The sequence below is a fragment of the Echinops telfairi genome, unplaced genomic scaffold (assembly GCF_000313985.2).
Source record: "Echinops telfairi isolate 266 unplaced genomic scaffold, ASM31398v2 ScPeMD7_9;HRSCAF=40, whole genome shotgun sequence".
Classification (NCBI taxonomy): domain Eukaryota; kingdom Metazoa; phylum Chordata; class Mammalia; order Afrosoricida; family Tenrecidae; genus Echinops; species Echinops telfairi.
Window position 1 is genome coordinate 77,388,593 of NW_022103906.1, and position 22,216 is coordinate 77,410,808.

The following is a 22,216-nucleotide window of genomic DNA, read 5'->3' on the forward strand; positions in this document are numbered from 1 at the left end:
TTGCTACACTGCACCCTGACTGGCTCATCTCCTCCCCTCGACTCTTTTGGAAGGGGATGTCCAGCTGCCTACACATGGGTCTTGAGTCCTCAATCTGCACTCCCCCTCATTCACAATGACTTGATTTTTTTGTTCTTCGATTCCTGATACCTGATCCCTTTGACACCTCGTGATCACACAGGCTGGTGTGCTTCTTTCTTCCATGTGGGCTTTGTTGCTTCTCAGCTAGATGACCATGATTTTCTTTTGTGCTATTTTGGTTTGATGTACTGAGTTACATGCATGCAAATAATTAGGATGCCCTGTTCGTTTCTTTATGTTTTGAAGAAATTGCATGAGAATTATCTACTTTTTATAGTAGGTGTTTTCTGAACTATCATCTTAAAAATTCAGTGATCTCGGAGAAAATGAAATTTTAATGTAGTGATTCATTGTCAACAGGAGTAGAACAGAATGTGATTATCTAGTGAGATCTTGTTTTTGTTTGTGGTGGTTAGTGTCTTTTTATTATACTCATCAGAGGATTTGTGGGAACCTAATTCTAATATTAAACAGGTGTAACTGTTAGTTATACAACCATGCAGATATACAAAATGTGCCTACTAGGGCCCCACTTTGTCCATGTTGAAAGCAAAGAAGTAACACGTAGAACTGTGTGGCTAGCAGCCTTTGAAGAATGGAATATTCTGGTTAATTCTATAAATTTGAAAGTTTGAAAGGTTGAGTGCAATTCTAAAACATAGCAAATGATTCCGCTTTTCTTTATTAGGTGTGGTATAGTCAAACTTGGTTGGTGTGGTATATTCAGATTTGGTTGGCATCTGAGAAGTAAAAGGCATTGAAGAAGATAAGACTGGTTAGATGCCCTCCGTTTAGTTTTCAGACTACGTCTCTGTGACTTGTTTTTTTACTGTTGAACTCATAAAATGCATTGGATTGAAGGAAGCTGTTATGAGGAGATTGTGTCTTTTAAATAGATGTCTTCATTTCAAATCAAGATGGAATATACAGTACCATTGGCTTTGGACCTATTGAAGGAAGCATACGTGTTTTTTCTATGTGCTGTATACATACCTAAGCTAGCCTCAGAATCACCTGGAGGACTTGTTGCAACACAGATGGCTGGGCTGTACCCACAGTTTCTTACTCTACAGGTTTCAAGTGGAAATTTGCATTTCTAAAAAGTTCTCAGGTGATAGCCTGAGATGATGGTGCTACCCCTGGGTACTACATTTTGAGACCCTGGGCTAGAAACCTGGCTCTAGAAGAATGCAGAGTTTGCTTGGGGAGGCTGCACAGGATATAGAGCAAATTATGAAAGAGTTAACCTTCTGTTGCCAGAATAGTGTTGAGTGCATGTAATGAATGAGCAATACGTAGTGGCTTAATACAATTCTTGTTTTGTAATTGGAGGCCTAACAAGGAGGGGACCTTCTGCATTGTGTAATTTTAGAACACTTATCAAATGTGAGAAATTCCTTTTCATTTGTAGGGCTTACGGTTTAGTGATTAACCCCAGGAAAAAAAGGGTTACTCATCTCATTTTTATATCCCCCATTTCTCAGCATTTAGACTTGCTTTAGAAACAGAATGCCTTTAGAAGGGTTTGTTAATTTTTTTTTTTAAGTAATAAGGGGCTTTGAGTGCTTATTAAAGTGAAAGTTTTATGTATTTTTGAAGATATTAGCCACATTTATTCTTAATGTCTTAAACAGTAAATTAAGGGGAACAGGGGAACTTTTTCTAAAAAGGGTAAATTACTAGAATCATTTTAATAGAGTGTTAGGGAATATGATATCTTCATTCCATTTTTCCATGAACTTTTCAAAGCCCCCTTATAATCTGTGTTAGAAAATATCAAATGTGCTATGAATTTTCTTTTTTTTTCCAATAATGGGTCACTGTGTGATTTGATTTAATACTAGTAGCTCTTGTAATCTCTCTGAAGATGAAAGATAAAGGCCAAAATCATAGATGCTCCATAGGAGCTGAATACCGGAGACAGCTGTAAAGGGGAATATACACACATTTAAAAATTATTATTAGGTAAAGACCAAAATGTTAGTCTTCTCAGATGCCAAGGCTGAATTTAGGCATCCAGAAGACTTCAGGTTGAAGGAAAAGGAACCTTGCAAACCACACCTTATTATTACAGGAGTTTTGCTTCAACAAGTTTTTCTTGCCTGTCAACTCTCGAATTTCCATTGTTCCACTGTTAATAGCCTTGGCTTTCTAGTTGGCCAGCTGATCCAACATAAACTTTTGGAGGAATAACTGGTATGACAAATAGTAGCATGGGCAGATTCTCTTGTTATTCACTCCGCCACCCACTCAAGGCACAAATTGGATGAGGATAAGGAGCGTAGAGTAAAACTAGGTCCTATGGAATAGGGCTGTGGCTGCCAAACCTGGCTGCACATCCCAAACCACCCAACCAACCAACCCACTGCTGTCTGAATGGATTCTGACTCCACAGTGTTCCTAGGCTGTAAGCCTTTGCCGAAGCAGACTGCCACGTGTGTCTTCAACAGAGCAGACTGCCATGTGATCCAAGCTCCAACCTTTGGTTAACAGCCTATTGTTTAACCCACTGAACCATCAGGGCTTCATCAAAAATAATTCAGGACCTTTAAAAATTATGTATATCTGAGTGTACCACTCCCAAACCTTCAGAATCATAATTTGCTAGGATAGAGCCTGGCAGTCTATATTTGTAACAACTTCTTCAAATAAGATACAGGTGCAGCCACCTGTATCTTATGTTTCAAATCAAGGCAGTGCTGGTTCTATGTGAATTTTCACCAGTCTACCATCTCCACTCTCAGAAACCTACAAGGGCAGTTCTCTTCTGTTAGAGGTACTATGGGTGAGAATCGATCCGATGGCAGTGATTTGGTGAGTGAGTTTATGGTGAAATAAGACAAATAAGGACCAGAGCTCTGGTGGTTTAGTGGTTACGAGTTGGGCTGTGATCCGCAAGGTCTGCAGTTCAAAAGCACTGGCTGTTCCTCAGGAGAAAGACGGGGCTTTCTACTCCCGTAAAGAGTTACAGTCTCTGAAACTCACAGGAGCAGTTCTCCCCTGTCCTGGAGGGCCGCTCTGAGTTGGCATCGACTCGAAGGCAGTGGGTTTGGTTTTGGGTTCCCTCCCGTCGCTGGGAAGTTGATCCAGTTCATAGCGGGACTCAGCAGGGTGGAGTAGAATTGACCTGTCGGGTGTCCAAGGCTGGGATCTGTGCAGAGACAGACTGCCACAATATCTCCTGACACGCAGCTGGTGGATTTGAACTGCTAGCCTTTATTAGCAGTTGAGCACAGAAGCCCTGTGCCACAAGGTCTCCTTTACTGACCTTACTTTATTAAAGTACAAGGAAAATTAAAGCCCAATGCTATCCTGAAAATATGAGAAAATTTTTTGGGTCTGTTGTTTTCATGGAAATTGTTTAAAAATACCTGGACTACAAGTTCATAATTCTTATCCAAAAGCCTTGGGGAAAGATAAGTTTTCGATTCCAGGATGATTGTTTTGTTTTTATAGATCTTGAAGGTTGCTTTTTCTCTATATTATGCAATGCTACCGAAGGATCTGGAGCAGTACCCTGAGTTAATCTTTAAACCTTAAACAAAAAATATCTCTTGGGATCTTTTTAAAACCAAACAGCAGGTTAACTTAACTATTAAGGATCGTTTGCCTTTAGCTTCTTGTTCTTTGAAGATGAGTCTATATGGCGTCGAGGAGCCCTGGTGGCGTAGTGGTTACACGTTGGGCAGCGATCTGTAAGGTCAGCTGCTCTGTGGGAGAAAGATGGGGCATTCCACCCCTGTAAAGAATTAATAGCCTTGGAAACTCACAGGGGCAGTTCTGCCCTGCCCTGTAGGGTCACACTGAATCGGCATCTACTCATGACAGTGAGTGAGCTTTACATGGGTCTAAAACCGACAACCCTTCAAAATTTAGGGGCAATGACTATGTTTGTGAGAGAGGAACAACTTAGAATAGGAGAGTGAGAATCAGAGAATATAAGCAGTGCCGTGAACTGTTGAATTGTGGGTTTCCCTGTGGATAGTCTCAACAATAAGAAAAGTTAATAAATTTCAAATTTAGATATAATGAAACAATTCTGGAAAAGTTCTGCTGGACCAAACTGTTCTACATCAGACACTGGCAAATTCCAGTCCACTGCCTATTTCTTTTAACATTCTAAATAAAGTTTAATTGGAGCACATACACAAACAGTGAAAAGGGAAGATCAAAGGAGAACTGATACATTTGAATTGTGGTCTTGTCAAAGAATATTGAAAAAAGACTGCCAGAAGAACGGATAAATTCGTCTTGAAGGAAATACATCCAGAATGCCCCTTAGACGGGAGGATGAGGGGAGACTTGTTTGCTTGCTTACTATGGCTGCCTTCTCAGGAAGAACCATTGGCTATAGAAGGACATGCTTGGTAAGGCAGAGGGCTATACATCCAGAATGCCCCTTAGACGGGAGGATGGGGGGAGACTTGTTTGCTTGCTTACTATGGCTGCCTTCTCAGGAAGAACCATTGGCTATAGAAGGACATGCTTGGTAAGGCAGAGGGCCCGTGAAAAAGAGACCCTTAAAGTTTAACGATGAGCTGACACAGTGGCTGCAACAGTGGCCTCAAACATAGCAATGGTTAGGGTGCCATAGGACCACGCAGCATTTTGTTCTGTTGCACGGGGGATTGCTATGAGTTGAAGGCAACTTGACGGTAGGAACAATACAGCTTCACATCAGTTTAGGTCTTGTTTTATTGTTTTGTCAGCTGAGTTTTAACACACACATGAACATTTTTAGTTTTTAGGGCTTTTTGTTGTAGAATTGTGCATAAAAAATTATAGAACTCTCTCTGGGTCTGCTTTCTTTAAAAATGCTAGCAAGCTTCAAAGTAAGTGGAGTTTTGAATATTTAAGGTGAGGCTTATAATTGATTTTTATTTAAACCCACTGGTATGGGTAGGTACTTGTTGGGAGACCATGCCTTTGGGGTCAGAAAGACCCGTGTTTAAGTCCAGTTCTGGTATTTGCTAGGTTGTCCTTAGCAAGGTGTGTAATCTCTGAATTGTAGTGAATTTGACTGAAAAACGATGAAATAGTAGTATCTCCTTCATAAGATTGTTGTGCAGATGGAACAAGGGGATGCTAATGAAGTGCTGAGGTGTGGGTCCTAGTTGCCCTGGAGTTGATTTTATTATGTGTGGCCCTCAGGTTGTGCTGCAGGTGCAACTGCATATTGGTTTCAAGGCCGTGACCTTGTGGAAGCAGCTCCTCAAACCTGCCTTCTGAGCAACTGTTGGTGGGTTCAAACTGCCAACCTTGCGGCTCGTGGTTGAGCTCTACCCAGCGACTCCTTGAAATGCTCAGAAAAGTATTTGATTTTATTTTCATCTCGTTGGGTGGATGACTTATTTAATGCATAAAACTCGATTACAAGGACCCTCTCTTTCCCTGACCGACCTAAAAGTAAGCTTGCCTCAAACATTTTCCCAATTCATGACCTCTTTCAGTTGGCCCTTGCAACTCAGACACAAAGTTCTCTTTTCAATGATTTCCACACCCCAAATCCACAGGCTCTCAGTCTTGACGTGAGTGCAGAAGTTTTGCTGAAAATTGAAGGTCTTGCGGACACTGCAGTGCTATGCCTTTCACTGTCTGTAGCGTACTGCTTTTGTCCGCTTTACCGTTGCAGCAGCATGCCCCCAAGAGCCACAGTTCCCTCTGTCCTATGAAACGGTGTGCGTTCACACTAGTCCTTCAAGGACTTGTCTTCGACCCCAAATTAATTTTCAAGATGTTTCTCCCACCCCAAATGGTCCCCTTCCTGAAAAGACCTGTAGTAAAAGACAGTGTTCTTCTCAAGTAGAACTCTATGGGGTTTTCATTACCTATATAGTTTGGCTACTTGGCTCTACCCTCCCCCACTTTGCTGTGGCAGGTTTTTTTCTGTTGTTGCTTTTTTTCTAAGGATCATATTAAATAGGATGAATGTGTGTGGTCTCTTTTAGTACTTGTTAGAATTCATGGTATGGATTTCTTCTGGTTTAAATGATTCCATTGTGGTAAGCTTTTGTACCTACCCTACATCTCATGAAGAGAATTTTCTAGCTATCTGGTGATGTTAAATGATTTTTAAAAAGTAAACAAAGGCTTATTTCTAAAATTCTTAAAAGTAAACACCCCCCCCCACTCCCATATGCGTAATTTAACCTGTCAAAACAGACTTCTTAGTGTGGGTCCTTGGGTGGTATAAATGGTTAATGGGCTGGGCTGCTAACTGAAATGTTAGAGGGTCAAGCACCTGGGAGGAAAGCCTGGCGATCGACTTATGAACAAACACAGTCTTTGAAAACCCCATAGAGTTGTACTCTCACATACACGGGTGCTCTGAGTTGAAGCCAAGCCGACTTCATGTGATGGCAGTTTAAAGACCAGTATCTGGCGGTGGGGAAATGCCTCTTCACACACTGGTCCTTTCATGAACAGTGCTGGCCAGAGGTCTTCCACACCTGAAGAGCTTGGGCTTTGCCTGGGAGACAGGACTTAAGTATAGCACTCTAGAACTGGCAATTGTCAACTAACTATTGCAGAGGGATGAAATAAAGCCCAGAAAGACTTGACTCTCACCCTCAAGGAACTTCCAAAGCTATTAATAAAGTATTCTCCAAAAAATGAGTATTACTTGCTTGAATATATTTATATATAATTAAATGAGAAAGGAGATGAGAGTAGAATGAGGGAAACCTGAGGCCAAGATTATATTCAGACTTCTGAAGGTGGCATTTCTGCTATAATTATGCAATTAAAACTCATGTTATCTTCACTCAGTCTTAGGCATTTAGGGACCTTTATTTTGTTGGTGAAAAACGTACACATATTTTATATATAGTAGATTTCCCATAGAAATGTCTTTGATTAATATTTTCTGTTGAAAACTTCAGTTCACAGTATTGTCTCCTGGTAATAGGACAAGGGGACTTTAAAAAGTTGTGGGGAAATGTTATTAAAAGTTAATAAACATTTTCCAAGAATGTTTTGAATATGCCTCATAAATAATATCCTTTAGGAGCTAGATATGCTACCCACTGTTTGATGTTATCCTGGGAGGCTAATTAATTGCCTTTTCCTGTGAGGGGATTAGAACTTGCGGTGGGTGGGTACAGAGAACTTGCCTTTAAATGCCATATGAAATGCATTTATATCTGTACATTTTCAATGGGATAATAATAGTCACATCATACTACCTTGTTGTACTAATGTTTCTAAAAGTTTGTGGGTGGAAATGCAAAGTTATAAAAGAGACAAGGCTTACTGGTTGGATAGAGACCAGTAGAGCCTGGAGACTATCCCTAGTCACACTTCTGGCCTGAACTCACCTTCAGGAACCGAACTCACCTTCTTGGCTCAGTTTTCATCTAAATAGTGGACGGGTCTATAAGGTGAACAAGAACAATAGGGAAATATGCACACCATAGAAGGATGGACCATTGAAGATCAAAAAGGATACATATCCTCAAGGGCAAAGGAAAGAAGGAAGAATGGAAAAGAGAAACACAAGGTAGAAATAGATTGTGTGATGTTACATTGTGAGGCTTGCAATCAAGAATATAAAATAAGGTGTGTATGTATTGTTGAGTGGAAAATGGATTTATTCTGTAAGCCTTTGCCCAATTCATAATTTAAAAAAATTTTTTTAAGACTATGGGTTGGTAAAAATTCGGTAAAATTAGGTAAAAATGACTGACTGAAATGCTTGATAAAAATGAAGTTCAGTGGGACTTCTCAGAGCAGTGAATTCACCTAGCCATGAATTTTTTTGTGGAGACCATTTCATAAGACTAGTTTTATTAGAACTACAGTCTGGGAACTGCTGAAGTAGGAATTAGTGTAAATAGCATTAGGACCTGTTTCAAACATAGTTTGCCACTGTATAAGAGGATTGGTCTTGGCCTTTGCTGTATACTGGAATCACCTGCAACACCTAGCAAACAAAATTAACCTGGGCTTGGGTGTAGGCTACCAAATGAGAGTATCTGAGAAGTAGTTGTGGAAAAGCTTCCAGGTGATTCTGATGCACTCCAGGGATTAAAAACTGCAGGATTGTCTGTATCCTGATGTTCAGATCCATTTCATCAGTGCAGCAAATTTGTGGGACAGGATAGGAACATTTCAAACAATTGTAGAAAAGAAATTCAACTACATGTTGTGTTTCTAATCTGGCAGTTTGATTTTAGTATACCTTAAAATTAGGAATCATATAAATGATCTTTCTCCTTTTCTTGCCTTTTTTTTTTTGGTCAGTGGATAAGAGTTCCGAATGCTTTTGCTTTGTCAACCTCTAATTGTAGATAAGTTTGTTTTTTTCTGTATGCATAACAAGTCACTGATATTTTATTTACAAACACATTTCTTATAACATGAAGATCATTTCTTATAACATGAAGATAACTAATGGAGTATTTGTGCATTGAGGTCAATCTAGAAAAGTTTAAGGGTGCTCCCTGTATTTTCTGTTAAAATGAGTGAACTTCATTGTGAGCAAATGAATTTACCCAAAAAATGCAGGGAATGTGATCATTATAATTAACACACATGGAATCCTATAAAACAACAAAGAATTATGAATCAGGAAAATATATCACAATATTAGGGTGACCAGATTTTAACATTGGTAAAGCGGGACACCATTGATAAAACTCATATCCTGGTGAAATAGCCACATGGCAACCAAAAACCGTATACCCTAGCTTGTTGTACGTTCTTTCCAAAAATTGGAACGTTTTTAAAACGCTGCGGGACATAGGAAAAATTGTTAAAAATCGGGACGTCTGGTCACCTTACCCAACATGGATGGATTTGGAGGACATTATGCTCCGTGAAATCAGCCAGTCAACTATTGTAAGAGACCCTTACTATAAAAAGTCAAGATTAGGTGTACCCACAGAAACACTCTGATGTTTACCAGGCATGGAAAGGAGAGGAAGAGGGGAGAAGCACTCGCTAGAGAGTATGTATGTACCTCTTAATTTAGGCAAGGAAAAGGTTTGATGGAGGATATAGCTCACTTTCTTTTTGATTTGTTTTTTAGCAAGTTTTATTAGCACTTCATATGTCATGCAGTTCAATAATTCACTCATCAATTTTTGAGAAGGATGAGGGCAACAAATGTGCATATGTGCTTGACACAACAGATGTATGTATGGATTGTGATGAGAATGTACGAGCCCCCAATAAAATAATTAATAATAATTCACTCATCAAGAGTTGTACAATTGTCACCATATTCAATTCTAGAACATTTTCTTCCTTGTAGTCATTGTTGTTTTTTTTAATCATTTTATTAGGGGCTCATACAACTCTTATCCCAATCCTTACATACATCAATTGTGTAAAACACATTTGTACATTCATTGCCCTCATCATTCTCAAAGCATTTCCTCTCCACTTAAGCCCCTGGCATTAGGTCCTCATTTTTCCCCTCCCTCCCCGCTGCCCCCTCCCTCATGAGCCCTTGATAATAATAAATTATTATTTTGTCATATCTTTTTAATTTATTTATTGAATTAAAAAAAATTTAAATCATTTTATTAGGGGCTCATACAACTCTTATCACAATCCATACACACATCAATTGTGTAAAGTGCTTTTGTACATTCATTGCCCTCATCATTCTCAAAACATTTCCTCTCCACTTAAGCCCCCCAGCATTAGGTCCTCATTTTTCCCCTCCCTCCCCGCTCCCCCCTCCCTCATGAGCCCTTGATAATTTATAAATTGTTATTTTGTCATATCTTGCCCTGTCCGATGTCTCCCTTCACCCACTTTTCGGTTGTCCGTCCCCCAGGGAGGAGGTCACATATAGTTCCTTGTAATCGGTTCCCTCTTTCCTACCCACTCTCCCTCTACTCTCCCTGTATCACCACTCACACCACTGGTCCTGATGGGATCATCTGCGCTTGATTCCCTGTGTTTCCAGTTCTTATCTGTACCAGTGTACATCCTCTGGTCTAGCCAGAATTGCAAGGTAGAATTCGGATCATGATAGTGGGGGCGGGAAGGAAGCATTTAGGAACTACAGGAAGGTTGTATTTTTCATCGTTGCTACATCGCACCCTGACTGGCTCATCTCCTCCCTGAGACCCCTCTGCAAGGGGATCTCCAGTGGCCTATAAATGGGCTTTGGGTCTCCACTCCGCACTCCCCCCATCATTCACTATGGTAAGATTTTTTGTTCTGATGATGCCTTACACCTGATCCCTTCTACACCTCGTGGTTGCATAGGCTGGTGTGCTTCTTCCATGTGGGCTTTGTTGCTTCTGAGCTTGATGGCCGCTTGTTTACCCTCAAGCTTTTAAGAGCTTGTAGTCATTGTTATTCATATATTTTTTCCCTAATTGCTGTAAAAATATACACAACAGAACATTATCCAATTTCACAACTTCTACTTGTATAATTCAGTGGCAGTTATTTTACTCTTCATGTTGTACAACCATTATTGATATCCTTTTCCAAATTACTCTGCCACTGTTGACATAAACTCAATGCCCCTTATGCAACAACTCATTCCCTTTCACCTATGATAACCATTGGTCAAATTTGGTTTCTTTTTTCCCCCCGTGATTTTCTTGATATAGTATTCTTATATCATACACTTCGATGGTTAAATCGCTTTTAAAATGAGTTGTATAATCACAGTCAGTTTTAGTGCCCTCTCCCCCTCTCATGTGTTCATTGTTTGCTCCCCAAGTCCCTTCATTCTCCCCATCTCCCACGCCCACATCCCCAATACACCTTTGCGTTAGTTATCTCTTGCATCCTTCTTTTTCTGTGCTGTCCAGACTGGAAAACCCAATGGAAACAATAAAAAATAAAAACAAAGTGGTAAGGATAAAACAATCATGAAGAGAAAATACAAATAATGAATAAGAAAGAAAAGACCACCATCAATATGTAAAAAGCCAAGGAAGAAATTTTTGAGTTGGAACTAGCAACATATACTTGAGCCTAGAACAAATTCACCTTGGGTCAAGGGGGAGGTCAACTGACCAAATATCAAGTTCAACTGAGCACAATCAAGTTTGCAATGCTCTCTGTCTAATATAGTAAAGTTGCTCGAGACCCTTGCCGGTGGCTAGAGGGGATCTGCCAGTAACTTCATCTGACTAGATACTCTACAGATGGGTTTGGGGCTCCAAGCCCCCTCCATAGCCTTCTACAAATTGGGTGTTCACAATTTAAGCTCTAATACTTTTCCCTTTGTCATATTTGTAGTTTGTATAGCTCATTTTCTAGCAAAGATTTTAGCAACCATTTATTGGAAAGCTTGCTGAGGCCAAGATATTTGCTTAATATTGAAAATACCCAACTATGTGAGTTTCCAACTTGAATACCTGTAGCATCGTGCTATGTCTGTGGTCTTCAGCCCCTAGCCTCTGGATTTTATTCATTGGATGGTGGTCTCCTCTCTTCTGGCTCTTCTTGGAGTCTTCCCAACCTGCCTTAAAAGGCTTGACCCGCCTAAAAGCTGTTGTTTTATGTGGGCGGTATTCACATGTTGCTGCTGCAAAGCCTCAGTAATTTAGGAAGGTGTCCACTGGAGATTTTGGTTTTTAATATTTTGATACTGGCTTTTTATATATTTTCCCCCTGTGGTATAAAAAGTATCTTTTTTTTTTTTTAAGGCATCCTAACAGGACAATGGCAAGCATATTTCTGAGAGAATTTGTCTGCAGCCACTCACTGACCACAGAGACATGTTTGATCACATTTAGTTGGAACAGATCAGTGCATGTATGAACTGGAACCCTCGTAGCAACACTTTTTGGTATAACCTCATATATATCCTTGGCCCCCTCCCTTAAAAAAAAGAAATAAAAAACAAACTCAATATGGTAGGTTTACCTAGCAACTGTTAGGGTGCAGAAGATTTACATTTGGGGGACAACCCATTTCTGTCACCAGAGAAGCTGTAACATTAAAGGATTCTACGGGCAAAGATTTGAATGGTGCAGCAACTCCAAAAGACAATGAAATACAGAGTCACAGTTGTATACACACCCACCTTCTTTTAGTTCTGCGTCTTCACACGGGCCTTTCCCTTCCTCCCAATGCTAACTTCTGTTTATTCTTCAGGTAACAATGAACATGTGGCTTACTTACAGAAACCTTTCTCTAGTAGCTCCTTGTAGTTTGGGAGGGTTCTTTTGGGGGTGGGAGGGTAGCATGGATCATAAGTGTTCTTATTCTCTCTCCTGACTAAGTCTGGGGCAAGTGCCACGAGGGCAAGACTGGCTCTGGCAAGGCCCCAGGCGGGCACAGTACCACGCACAAACAGTCAGATAATGACGTGCAGAAGGAGAAGGGATCTGAGCTGCTAGGAGGAAACTGAGAAAAGGGAAATTCTTTTTTTTAATTTTTCTTCATCTTTAACAACATTTCACATTAAAAGTGGGTATTAGCCAGACTGAAAGAAATTAATGAAACTCCAGGAAATAGAATAATGGAAACTAGTTTCTATGTTTGCTGCTTGAGACTTTTTCCAAGTAATCCCATTGAAAGCTTTTCCCTCTCCCTATTGCCAAGCATTCTTCACAGGCAAGCTTTTATCTTGGGCATTGTTCAGAGTTATAGCTTCTGGAAACCCTGTTTAAGTTCCATTAGTGACTAGCTTTTTGCTTGAGTGTACACACGCTGAGTATAAAAGTTGTGAATGTTTGAAGTGTTGAACTGAAGAAGTATGTCTTAGAATACCTCAGATGCATTGAAAGTAAGTCCTGTACTCTATGACTAGGAATGGAGGTCCTTATTTCAAGTCAGATATTTGAAGCACAGACCCCTGAATGTGAGAAAATGCCTACATCAAATGCTTAATGGGACTTAGCGCTCCTATTTTGACTGGTGATGGAATTATGTATTTTCTTTCCCATCTTCAGCCAGAATAACGACAGCTTTCTATTTATTAGAAAATATTTGTCACATTTTGCCATGTATGCAAAATGGGAGGGTGGGGAGGCAGGAGAAGTTTAAAATTGTTCTTGGATTTTATAATGCCATTGAGACACAGACCAGACATAGATGTCTTTGTCTATTCTTGAGATCCTAAAGGAATGCTTCTCAAACAATGACCTATTGCAAATCTGTACATTTTTCTTCATGATACAGGAAAGATCTGTGGTAACTGGTGGTTTATGTGAACAGAGCTAGTTACTAGTGTTTATGGAACACCTGTCTTAGCTACCCTGTTTCCCCGAAAATAAGACAGTGTCTTATATTAATTTTTGCCCCTAAAGATGTGCTAGGTCTTATTTTCAGGGGATGTAATATTTTTCCATGAAGAAGAATATGGTACACATTTACTGTTTTATTAAAAGAGACCTCGCACTTCCTGTCTACTCTGGCTGTGCTGCGGCCAACAGTGAGCTCCGCGACTGTGCCCGCCGTTATGGTCCAGAGTCACGTTAGCTTTGGAGGGCCTTATCTTCAGGGAGCTCTTATTTTCAGGGGATGCCTTATATTTCAGCGAGAGGCAAAACTAAGTGGGTCTTATTTTCGGGGGATGTCTTACTTTTGGGGAAACAGGGTATCTATTTGTTGCATAACAATGTATCTCAAAGTTTAGGAGTTTAAAACAACAAATAGTTTGCTAACCTACAGTTTCTGAGGGTCAGGATTCTGGGACGCAGGGTTAGTAGGGTGCCTGTAGCTCATGGTCCCTCATGAAGTTGCAGTCAGGCTGTCAGTTGGTGCTGCTGTCTCAGTGAAAATGCTTGAACGGGGCTGGGGGGTGAATTTGTATGATCGCTAGCAGGATTCCATTCTTTATTGCATGGGCCTCTCCAAAGGGTATCTGACATGTAGCCAATTTGATTGTGGTTTTTTGTTTTGTTTTGTTTTGTTTTCAGATTAGACAGGCAAGTTTTATCATCAAATGAAACTTCTTACAAAAATCCAGTAATGTTTATCTTTCAAAGATTTGGTCAGACATTATCTTAAGGCGTCAAATAGAAAGAATTTTATTCTAAGTGCCAGTTTTCATAGAAAATAGTATTTGGGGGTTGTCTTTTGTTTTGGTTTAACAGTTATTTCCTCACTGTTTAGGAAGCTATTCACTGCCATCAAGTCAGTTCTGACTTACAGCGACCATCTAGGACAGTAAACAGGTAGCCCCTGTGGGTTTCTGAGATTGTAACACTTTTTTTTTTAAATTGTAACACTTTACAGGAGTAGAAAGGCTCATCTGTCTTCTGCGGGAGTGGCTGGTGGTTTTGAAATACCACCTTTGCTGGTTGTATCCCAGTGTGTAAACTAAGTCAGGTCTAGGTCTCTAAAGCAGTTTCCCAAAGTGCATGATACTGCCCCCTGCAAAGGGTGTCGTAGACTAAGTAAGTTTGTATATACTAGAGGAAAGCTTTCTTTCTTTGTTGGCTTTGAGGGAAAGTTGTCTCTTTAGCTTCTGTTTCTTGACTTATTGGAACTTTCCAAGTGGCTTGCCATCTAACATCCCCCCATCTCTGCTTGCTTAATCTGTTCTTATTATCTCTATATTAAACCTACTTCATTAGCATAACAAAATGCATTCCCATAGGGGGTTATAGTCATAGATATCAAGGTTAAGATTTACAGCAATATGGGGGGGACACAGTTCAATCCATAACATCCTACCCTTTGTCCTCTAAGTATACATGACCTTATAAAACACTCCATTGAGAATGATGAGCGAAACAAATGTGTAAAAGTGCTTGACACAATGGATGTATGTATGGATTGTGAAAAGAGTTGTATGAGCCCCCGATTAAATGATATAAAATAATAATAACTCCATCATTTCATACCCAAAGTCTTGAACTTCAGGAGAAAAAAATCTCATCTTCTGAATTATCTAAATCAAATGTGGATGAGATATTAGGTATATTTTATCCTTGAGCAAAAACCCTCTTCCTCTGTGAACCTGTGAAGTCTAGACTGTAAATTATGTATTTCTGAAGAACAGTGGTGGAAAGGCAGAAGGTAGACATGTCCATGGGATAGAGGGAAGGGAAGAAGGAATCAGAAGCACCAGCAAGGCTAGCCCAGGAGAACCATTTACATTGGCTTTCACGGCATGAAGATGGCCCTCTTTTCTTTGAGACCATCTGAGCAATGACCGTGATCCCTAATTGTGGGCTTGGAGGCCCCTGGGAGATGGTTGGTTTTATACGTTATAGGCTATTTGTATCACACATGGGTCATTGTAGGTTGGAACTGACAGGGCACACAAGCACAAAAACAATTTATACCATGGTAGAAAAATGGACAAAGTAAAGAATGAAGTAAAGATGAGTTTTTATGACTACAATTAAAATCGTCAGCCTGGGACTTAAGAAGCTTTGGGAAAAACTGGATGTTAGAATGCAATATTCCCGTGATCTTTGTATTAATTTTATCCTTTTTCTTTCTCTCCTGTTTAGGTTCTTTCATGATGAATGGATCCAGTGTGGCCAATACATCGCCCAAGGTACAATCCAAAGAGGACCAGGGGATGAATCTGCATGATGAGAAGGAAAACCCATTTGCAGAGTACATGTGGATGGAGAATGAGGAGGATTTCAATAGACAGGTAAAAGAGAGACCTGAAAGGCAAATGATGCCTGTAACTCAACAGCTGTACTACTTTCTTAATACTGACCATTAAGAGTGAATTGTACCCCAAAAGGCAGAGGTCTCATCTGAACTCTCCAAGAACCATCTTCAGCTGGTAAGAGAAGTGACATTGACAGTTCTTTTAAGGAAGAGAATATTCTGTGTCTGCTATACTGATGAGAAGAGGATGCAAGTGAAGATTGTGACGCGATGAGCCCCTGTCTAACCAAATAGCGTGTGTCCCACACTGTGATAGGCGTTCTCGGGTACAAGCCATGTGACGGAGTGACTGATGCAGAAGGGCCTGGCTCTTGGCTCCTTTGGGGCATGCTTGTTTACTGTATTTCTCTAGGGGAGCCACTCTAGGAGTTTCCTGGGGTTTACAGCAAATCAAGCTCTCCATGCACTCCAGGGTGTGTTTGGCTTTTGTGTTTCCCTACCTATTTCCCCTTGCCTTGATCTAGCCTTTGAATGAAAAATAAATTGTTGGAAGCATACACAATTTGAACTAACTTTGACAAATAACATCCCCCTGGCCCCAGTGACTAGCCTTTTGTTGGTGAGAACCAGAACCTGAGCTGTGAGTGTAGATTGGCATTTAGCATACTCGGAATGCAAGGGAAAATATTGGAACACCAGGATTGCAAAATTGGTGGCCAGGGATGGGGGGGTGGGGTGGGGGTGAGAGAAGGGTTGGGGAGGAGGCCAAAAAACAGAGAGAAAGTTGAGAGTTTAAAAATCCATATATACTTGCCACCGAGTCAATTCTGACTCATAGCAACCCTATAGGAAAAGGTAGAACTGTCCCTTTAGGTTTCCGAGACTGTAACTCTTGGGGAGGAGACAGTCTCATCTTTCTCCCACTTAAAAATGCATAGAACCAGAGAAGCTCTGACAGCTTTATCCTTGGCAGCTTCAAGGAATGTTATAAATATCAGGTTTTAAGAATGAGTTAAGCATTAGGCTGCTAACCAAAAAGTCTATGATACAGACCCAACTACTGTACAGAAGAAAGATAAGACAGACTGCTCTGTGAAGATTTGCAGCTTCAGACACCCTATGAAGCAGTTCTGCTCTGTCTTATATGTAGGGTTGATAAAGAGATAAGTAGGTGTTTGCACAAATTCCCCCAACCCTAATTTTAACAGGTAATACTAGCTTGGCAACTTTACTTTGAAACTGCTGTATGATATTCAAGTCAGAGGACTGACTATTTCAGAGAAGCCTTTGTTCCTAATCTGGTTGAGCAGCAGGGTTTAGGAATCTAGGATTTGACTATCAATCCTCCCTCCCTTATGTTGAACTGTAGTTTTTACCTGTCACCACCAATCCCATTAATAGCGGATTTTTCATGCATACTATACATCTTGAGTTGGATCTTAATGAGAAAGAAATTAATTACAGATAAGAGCTCTCTACACATGGAATCCAGGTCAGATAAACCCCTCAGGAGCAGAAATGGGAGTAGGGCTACCAGGAGGGTGGGGGAAAGTGAGGAGAGGAAGGGGAAACCAATTGCAATGATCGACACATAACCACCACCTGCCCCAGGGGGCAAACAACAGAAATGGGGGTGGGGGTGGGGGTGTGGGGAGACAGCAGTCGGCATAAGATATGAAAATAATAATAGTTTATAATTTATCAAGGGGTCATGAGGGTGGGAGAGGGGAGGAAGGGGAAAAAGGAGCTGATACTAAGGATTCAAATAGAAAGTAAATGTGTAGAAAATAATGATGGTAATGTATGTACAAATATGCTTGATGTTTGGATTGCTATAAGGGCCCCCGAGAAAATTATCTTAGAAAAAAAGACCTAAACCTAGGTGAGCCCTAACCAGGATAGTGCCACAGAGGCATCTAGAACCACAGTAAACTTTGTATGAACAAGAAAGACATCTCTGCTGTCTTTAAACTTTAACTGTCTCCCAGAGTCATCTTTGAACCAAATAGCAGTTCAGCATAAGTAGCAAAGAATGCTTACCTGGAGCATTGTACTCTTTGAAAGAATGATCTGTGTGGGATCAAGTAGTCAGGGGCCACTCCTAAGGTTAGATGAAGAGGTGAGGGTTAAAGCGCTTATTTTCACTGGCGGTAAAATCATTTGGAAAAGAACAGTGAGAAGGGTCGGCCTCACCCTGGGAGAACATAATCAATGTCTCGGACTTTGGGGAAAAAATGATTAAATTGCTATCTGCTGTAAAATTTAAGAAAATTCTAGCTAGCACCAGCCACTCTGTGGGAGAAAGTTGAGATTATTTGCTTCCATAAAGGTTATAGCTTTGGAAGCCCTACGTAAGGTTGCAATGAATTGGAATCAATTCGATGGCAGTAGGTTTAGTTTCTGGTTAGATACCCTGACACATTATCTTCTGACTTACTGATAAAATACTTCAGAAACAATTTACAACACATCAAACTAAGACGATACTGTTATTATTCTCCCTGACTCAAACACTGATAGAAGACCTTAACATATAGTTATTCATTCACAACTATGATTGAGCCAGATAATTACTGAACTAGCTGCTTAGATCATTTCAGTAAGTAAAGCATATGACTAGAGTATGTGTGGTCTTGATTTAATTGACACATATGTGTACCAAACTCTGCATTCTATGAATGGCAAACCAATTATTACTTTACTATCCGAGAAGCATTTATAATACTTTGTCATTATAGAAATTTTTACAAATCTCCAAAAAAAAAAAAAAATCTCAAATTACTGTAAGGCACAAATTGTAGACTATATTGACTGGTCATAGATAATTAGAAACAAAAAAACCTTAATAAACTACTCTCTAGAAATGATAGAGACGGTCACAGCTATACTTAGGGGAAAAAATCATATTAAAAAATGTTCCTATCTAGCAAAAAGTAAGCTAGAAAGCTAATATAAGATCATACAAAGGTCTATACGGCTTGAGAATCACAGTGAGGAACACTTGCTACAGAGTCCTTAGGAATGCATTCCATAGCGAGGTCCCACTTACTGTGCACCAGGTACGGCATCAGAAAGCGCCCGCAGCCTGTGCTGTGTGTAGTCGGTGCACCCAGCGGTGCCTTCTCCCTGAGACTCCTTGCACCTCTTTAGCTCAAAGCAAGGTCAACCTGACTTAAAGCTCTCCTGAGATGACCAAGCAGGCAGACTGCGACCTGGAGAAAATTGAGAACAAAGCAGAACCCACTGTAGCCATGCGTCCCAGTGACCTCTCAGTCCTGCAAGCTCTCAAGAAGGCCCTGGTCCTGGACATGCAGGTGGACGAGCAGGCCAGCAAAGAAATTAGCAGCAAGAAATAGCCCCAGTGATGACGACAAATAAATTTGGAAATAATGGAAGTTTCCCACAAACTTTTTGAAGCCCCTTTGTATATCTATCACACAACTTTTGCCTGTTCAGTTATTTACAGGTTTAAGCCTTATTGGCAGCAATTATAAGAGTCTGTTTGCAAGTTAACACTCCATGATCCATGTAGTTTTCCCATCACCCCCCACCTCCCACTTTCTGCATACTGACCCAAGTAACCACTAATAAACTTTGATATCTTAAAAAAAAAAAAAAAATGCATTTTCCCCATTTATTTAAACATTTAAAAAGGAGGCCTGGTAGCATAGTGGGTTATGCACTGAACTTCTAGCCACAGTTAAGCAGTTCAAATCTACTAGACACTCCATGCGAGAAAGATGAGGCTTTCTGTTCCTGTAAGGACCTAAAGCCTTGGGAACCCACAGGCAGTTGTACTCTGTGAATCGGAATTGATCGCTGGCGGGGAGTTGAGGTTGCATTTGACTTTGGCTTGGACACTCCCCAAAGGAGCCCTGGTGACACAGCCCTGGTGGCACAGGGATTAAGTGGTTGGCTGCTAACTGAAAAGTTGGCAGTTTAGCCCAGGAGCCGCTCCATGGGAGACAGATGAGGCTGTCTGCTTCTGTAAAGATGACAGCCAGGGGAACCCGATGGGGCAGGTCTGCCGGTCCTACTGCTACCTGCAGCATCCCTTGCTTACTCTTCACAGCTGAAGAATTATCCTAGCTCGTGGAGGCATAGAGCAAGAGGGCACCTCTTGGCCTCCTTGTGGCTGGGCAGTAATTTTACGGCATTGACCACACTTTCAGAAGCTGAGGAAGAAAGGTGGCAGGATGCTGGCAGAGTTTTGAAATTGTTTTTATTTTTATTTTTCTCTACTTCAGATCCTGTAAATGAGTGTGCATTTTTTAAAGAGTGTTTTCTGGCTGAAGATACAATAGTCCCTATACTGTATGTCCACCCTTATGTGAATTAAAGTGTGCCCCAAGGAATGATGGCGATAAATGACTGGAAGATGAACACTGAATGGTAGAGTCAAACATCATAGTTTCTTCTCCTCCTTTTTCCCAAACTTTTATTATGGCAAAACTCTAAACTCAAAACTTATTGAAGAGAGTTCTATCTGGATGATAATATTTCCCTTTTCTATATATTTTGAAGATAAGAATTGGTAAGATTCATGATAAGATTAAGAGCTCACAGAAATAAGCTACATAAAAGTTTTGCTGGTCAGATAAAATTAAGCTCTGTTCCTAGAACATAAATCTCTGGTTTGTCCTCTCTTTTTGAAATGTTCTCATGGGAATTCTGTGAAGGGCTAAGGAGTGGCAGTTTGACACGTGAAGTGAGGTTGCTTTAATCTGATGCGGGCTGACTTCTGAGAAAGAGCAGCTGTGTGTGGCCAGCCGACCTGGCACTCCCAAGAGGGAACCCAAGGGCTGCAGGCTGTAAATCCAGACGGAGGAATGCATTAGGTAGGGCCAGGCTGGGCTGCTTCAACGCAGTCCGCAGTGGGTTTCTTACAGCTGTCATGTTAACAGCCCCTCTCTCATAAGCATTCCAGTTCCACAGTGGATTCTTCCACCCGGGGTATTTATCAGCTACACCCGTGAGAGATACTTAGGCACCTGGAAAGGGTTAGTAACAGTCCATTGATGAATAGTCTTATGCCATGTCCCCATACCAAACTCCAGACACACTGTCATCCAGTCAATTCTGACGCACAGCAGCCCAACAGGAGAGGGTAGAACTGTCCCTGTGGGCGGTGCCTGAGACGTATTTCTTCACTGGGGTGGGAACCCTCCTCTTTGTCCTAAGGCCTGGCTTGTGGATTCCAGTGGCTGGTTCTGCATTTAGCAGCCCAGTGCACACCCCGCAATACCACCTGGTGCCTACATCCCACCTGGCCTGGTTGATGCTTTGGAAAACTAAGAAAACAAGCTTAGGGGCTCGACCACAGTTCCTACCCAAAATGCCTTACTTTGAATAGCATATAGCCCATGACTTTAGTTACACCCATGGCCCAGGTTACTGTCTTCATCAGTTGTAGCATTGAGCAAGAATTAATATTTTGCTGTTATAAAAAAATACCTGAGGGGGCTTCAAAAAGTCCTTGGGAAAGGTCCATTATCTTGTAATTCCATCTTTCTATGAATGTTTTGAAGTCCTGCTATAGGACAACATTTGCCAGCCCAGCATTCTTTCAGGTGTTCAATCTAGTGTTTTCAGTTACATTGACCATGTAACTGAACCCATTATCAACATTAAACAGATGGAATTTATTTTTATTTGAACACAGATTTAGTAAGGGAGTAAGTAAGCTGTTTGCTCTTGGAGAAAGGGAAGATCTTGAACATTCATGTTAAATCATGTGACTTGGAAACTTATTTTTTATTTTAAGTATTTCATGACTTTCAAATACACTGTCCTTAAACCTTGCTGCCAGTGACTCTTCATCAGAACTTATGAGGCATTTATTTTGGATAATTTCTTTAAGCTATAGCAAATATATATGTAACAAAATATTTGACATTTCAATACTCTTCACGTGTACAGTTTAGGGATATTGCTTATGTTCAGCATGGTCAGCCATCACTGAGTGAGTGTCGTTTGCTTGACCTCTCCTCTGGTGGTGGTGCTAGTTAGCTGTGACACTGCCACCAGGTAGGTGTGAGGAGGGCAAATGAGGAAGCAAGAAGCCTGCCCTAAGTCACACTAAATCTGCAGACTGAACCATATTCCTATAATCATGTTCTCTACTAAGAGTCATCAGTACATGTGTGAAGGAGCACAAAACATTTTAGGCATAGGTTGTTTTCATTTAAGGCAATGCAGTGAGGAACTGGTGGTGGTGTGGGTTACGAGGTGGGCTGTTAACCCTGAGGTCAGCAGTTCAAACCCACCAGCAGCTCCATGGGAGAAAGACGAGACTGTCTGTTCCTTGGCAATCCATAGGGCCTGTTTTCCTCTGTCCTATAGGGCCACTATGAGTCCGAGTCAACCTAATGGCAGTGATTTTAGGAGATGTAGAGCTGTTTCAATAGTTATATATTTCTTGTTTTGAAAGAATACTACATCTAGTTGTCATTATCTGGTATGCCAAAAAGGATTTTTCAATTCTTTCTAAGATTCTGAAAGTTATTTTTTCCATGGGGTCCACGTTATCAGAACTGTGGGCGCTGGAAGCTGAGCATGAGCTCTTTCTTTAATCGGGAAAGAGTCCTGGAGGTGCTGAGGGATGTGGTTGGGCTGATAACCACCAAGTCAGTGGTTC

The 22,216-nt window shown here is 40.8% G+C and overlaps 1 protein-coding gene across 1 annotated transcript in view; it reads left to right on the top strand.

Annotated features, from left to right (window-relative positions):
* PAIP2B (poly(A) binding protein interacting protein 2B) overlaps positions 1 to 22,216 on the top strand; it is a 33,288-nt gene that overhangs the window by 8,546 nt on the left and 2,526 nt on the right. The window contains exon 2 of the mRNA XM_004696078.2: positions 15,468 to 15,616. Coding sequence (XP_004696135.1) covers positions 15,476 to 15,616 — 141 coding nt within the window. The 5' untranslated portion in view covers positions 15,468 to 15,475. The remainder of the gene's footprint in view (positions 1 to 15,467; positions 15,617 to 22,216) is intronic.